We start from the raw sequence: 3,936 nt of genomic DNA, 5'->3' as shown, positions 1-3,936 counted from the left end.
CTCAAACAGGACATTTAGGAGAGAATGCAAGGGAGTCTGTATCTCAGGACGAGTGAGAGATTGTGTGACCTAGGGCCTCAGAGGTGTATCCTTTTTCCCACCGCTGTGTGGCCTATACTGCAACTGAGTTGGTGGGAATTGGAGAAGAAAGGAGAACTGGGAATAGGATTGGATCCAGGGACAACTATTGTGTCCCTACATTTTGAGAGCTACCTGATGAGGGGGAGGGAGGGAGGGGGGGGGGTTACACTTAGATAGCTTCTCATTCTATCTACTCTCTCAGGAGTATCCACTTTACTGCAGACCTTACTGTCATCAGCAAAAAGCCAAGCCTTTCCTGATATGTCTGTAATTTCACCTCACTTGCTTGTCATGTCAGAGTCCTGATGGCCCCATGGGGCAGAATATTCCAACTTTACTCCCCTGTACCATAGTGCTGCTGCTGCCCGTGACATGCGGCAGGTCCACATACCTGGATTTTTTTGAACTTCCAAAAACGTAACTGAACCACTGATTTCTCCTCAAAATATGAAACCTGTAAAAGAGTGTGCTTCCACAGCAGAAACAGGGGGCTGTGAATGGTGTCCAAAATAAATCACATCTATAATACCAAAAGTGATACAGTAAAAAAAAAAAAAGAAAGAAAGAAAGAAAGATTCTTCTCTCCCTGATCCAATACTAGAATTATTTATGCATGCTGGACAGCCTCTCATGAATAGCAGGAATAATCAGTAGCATAAAAAAAATGTTGGCAATCAATAAAAAAAACACTAATGCATCTAATGCTTAGTTTTACTCTATTCGAGAAATAAAACTACATAATTAAAAGTACATCTTTATTATCTATGGCTTTCCATGCATTCAAGTGGACTAAATTAGCAGCCACCTTACGTTATTGTATGGTATTTAGTCTGGAAAGGAAGGGTGCTTTAAAAGCAAGAGCCACTGGGTGGTGCTCAGAAATCAAAAGGGGTTTACAATGAGAGTTGCAATCAGCAAAACAAAGAGCAAGACTGATTCGGGGAGGAGCTGTAAAGTCAGTAACTCTAGGATTGAGTATAAAAAGACAGCTGCACAGTAATAGATAGGCTGCTTTTACTTTGTGGAAATAAACATTTGCTTCCTCCCCACCTCCCAAAATTGTTCAGGTACCAGAATTTTTATTTATTTATTTATTTATTTATTTTTTGGTCTGAAAACACACGGGCTCCATATGCAAGAAAGAAGAGCTGACGCTTCTGACAGCTCCGGGGGAAAAGAGCTAGCCTTAAGAAGAAAGAGGACCGTAAGATGGTCAGAAAAAATACAGGTAAATAGAATCTTCCCACCCCAACTGGGCAGCCTTCTGGTGCTTGTCTGTTTTAGGCTTCTCTGTTTCAAGTGTAAGCAAAATAATCGTATGCTGAGTGATAGGTTGTGCTCGGCTCATTGTAGAAACAAGCTGAGTACTTTGTTCAGATCGGCTGCTACGGGAGCAGTCTAATTTGCTAACAAAGCCCAGGACTGGATGAATAATGGTTTGACTAAAGCAGCACACAGCCCAGGCTGGCATGAGAATACTGTGCCTCTTGGCAAATTTACCTTTCAAATGAGATTATTAAGGGAACAGAGGGTTGTGAAGTGTGAACCACTGTTCATGTCTGACTGAGTACATATTTTGAATTTTGGAATGTCTGATCTAGGTGAATTATTGATCCACACTGTCCCATATTGTAGTCTAAGGAAACTTGAAAGTCCTGTAGGAAAAGGTCAGGAGTATTTATTCTTGGTTGAAAGTGCTCTTTAATTCTTGCTCTCTGAGCATGCCCTATTTCTGTTTGCATTCTGAGAAAGTCAGCAGAGGCTGTTTGCTCAGAACAGTAAATAGTCTGTGGGGTTTGTGATTACCTAAACAAACTCTGTGAAATCTTCTGGGAGTATTTTCTCCTGATGGCTGTTCAACATATTATGCCATAAAGTTGATAGCATGAGCTTTCAGAAAGAAAATATTTGTGCCACCAGGAGGGTTAAAGTTACAGAAGCAGACTTCCCATAGTAAAGGGAAAGTAGACTTACTTTGGCCAGGGAACTTTGCAAATGCATTTACGAAGAAAATGAAAGAAGTGGGACATGAAATCCCAAGTTAAACATTTATCAAGGGAATTTCTCATATGTTTGTTCATCTTCTTTGTGTGTTCATTTCTTTTTTTATTTTCTTGCAAGGACTTGTCATCATTTGGGGGAAAACATTAAACACATGGCTTGACGGCACATCAACCTGAACAAAAAGACCTCATTTCCTGGAGAGATGAACACGTCCCTCTGGCTGCATTTTTCAGAACTAAACACAAGCTCTTGGGCTGGCAACGTTACCGACCCTACAGTCAAAAGCAAACCTTCATCATGCGAGCAGGTGGTCATCACAGCTCAGGTGTTTCTGACTCTTGGCATCGTAAGCCTTCTAGAGAATATCTTAGTCATCTCTGCAATAATTAAGAACAAGAATTTGCACTCTCCTATGTATTTCTTTGTATGCAGTTTAGCAGTCGCTGACATGCTGGTCAGCGTGTCTAATGCCTGGGAGACAATAACAATATATTTAATAAACAATAGGCATCTTATTATGGAAGAAACCTTTGTACGCCATATCGACAATGTTTTTGATTCCTTGATCTGCATATCTGTTGTAGCTTCCATGTGCAGTTTGCTGGCTATAGCAGTAGATAGATATGTCACTATCTTCTATGCCCTGCGATACCATAACATCATGACCATGAGGCGAGCAGGGGTTATTATTGCATGCATATGGACTTTCTGCACTGGCTGTGGGATCATCTTCATCCTCTATTCTGAGTCAACATATGTCATTATTTGTCTTATTACAATGTTCTTCACCATGTTATTTCTCATGGTTTCTCTGTATATACACATGTTCCTGCTTGCCCGCACTCATGTGATGAGGATAGCTGCCTTGCCTGGATACAATTCAGTTCATCAGAGAACCAGTATGAAGGGGGCCATCACGCTGACCATATTGCTTGGCATCTTTATAGTTTGTTGGGCTCCATTTTTTCTCCATCTCATCCTAATGATTTCCTGCCCTCAGAACCTCTACTGTGTTTGCTTCATGTCTCACTTCAACATGTACCTTATCCTCATCATGTGCAACTCTATCATTGACCCTTTGATCTATGCCTTTCGCAGTCAGGAAATGAGAAAGACCTTCAAGGAGATTATCTGTTGCTACAACTTGAGAATGGCCTGTGGGTTGCCTAGCAAATATTAGGAAAACAAACTTTCCTTTCTGGGAAAGTCTAAATTCGGCAAACATATCAGACTTAAGAGATATCAGACAGAGAGATGTTTACATATTGTCTTAACTCTCTGCTTCAACGGCAGGGGGGATGAATAAAAGTGGATCTATATACAGACAACAACCAACAAGGACTGAATTACATAGTCTGGGTAAACAAATAAGCATGGGTGTAGCTTGCTTATTGCGGCGGTTACTAACCCTAACTAATTAAGCTAGATATTTCACTTAGATGCAGTTCCAACACTGCTCTCTACATTAATGGTGGGGGTGGAAGGGAAATAGAACCAAAAGGTTACTAAGAGCCAAGAGTAACAGATAAGTATGAGAAAAAAAAAATTGCGAAGCTTGCTGGGCAGACTGGATGGACCGTTTGGTCTTCTTCTGCCGTCATTTCTATGTTTCTGTGTCTTGTATATACATTATAAAATCATGAGCCCAATGCAGTAAGATTTCTCCCATCTTGTACTTACAGTGAAACAATATTTAAGCTTTTCTCTCCTTCTGTGTCTATGGGGAAAAACATAGTGAATTGGGCCCCAACAGATTACCATCATTTCATTTTTTTATTTGCATTAATTTACTAATGCTCTTGTTTGATAAGAAAACTACTTTTTCTAGTTCTACAGTACAATGAGTTGCTT

General features: G+C 40.4%; 1 protein-coding gene across 1 annotated transcript; it reads left to right on the top strand.

The window, feature by feature from the left end:
• The first annotated feature begins 1,018 nt into the window (after positions 1-1,018).
• Positions 1,019-3,444, top strand: MC5R (melanocortin 5 receptor). Its single transcript, XM_029590923.1, has 2 exons — positions 1,019-1,309; positions 2,203-3,444. The coding sequence occupies exon 2, from the start codon at positions 2,288-2,290 to the stop codon at positions 3,263-3,265; it is 978 nt and encodes a 325-aa protein (XP_029446783.1). The 5' UTR covers positions 1,019-1,309; positions 2,203-2,287; the 3' UTR covers positions 3,266-3,444.
• Positions 3,445-3,936: the final 492 nt, after the last annotated feature.

Source organism: Rhinatrema bivittatum, chromosome 2 (assembly GCF_901001135.1).
Source record: "Rhinatrema bivittatum chromosome 2, aRhiBiv1.1, whole genome shotgun sequence".
NCBI classification, from domain to species: Eukaryota; Metazoa; Chordata; class Amphibia; order Gymnophiona; family Rhinatrematidae; genus Rhinatrema; species Rhinatrema bivittatum.
This window is presented reverse-complemented; position numbering and strand designations above follow the sequence as displayed.

Excerpts from the sequence above, each read along its gene's own strand:
- MC5R (XM_029590923.1), top strand. The coding sequence starts at position 2,288 with ATGAACACGTCCCTCTGGCTGCATTTTTCAGAACTAAACACAAGCTCT.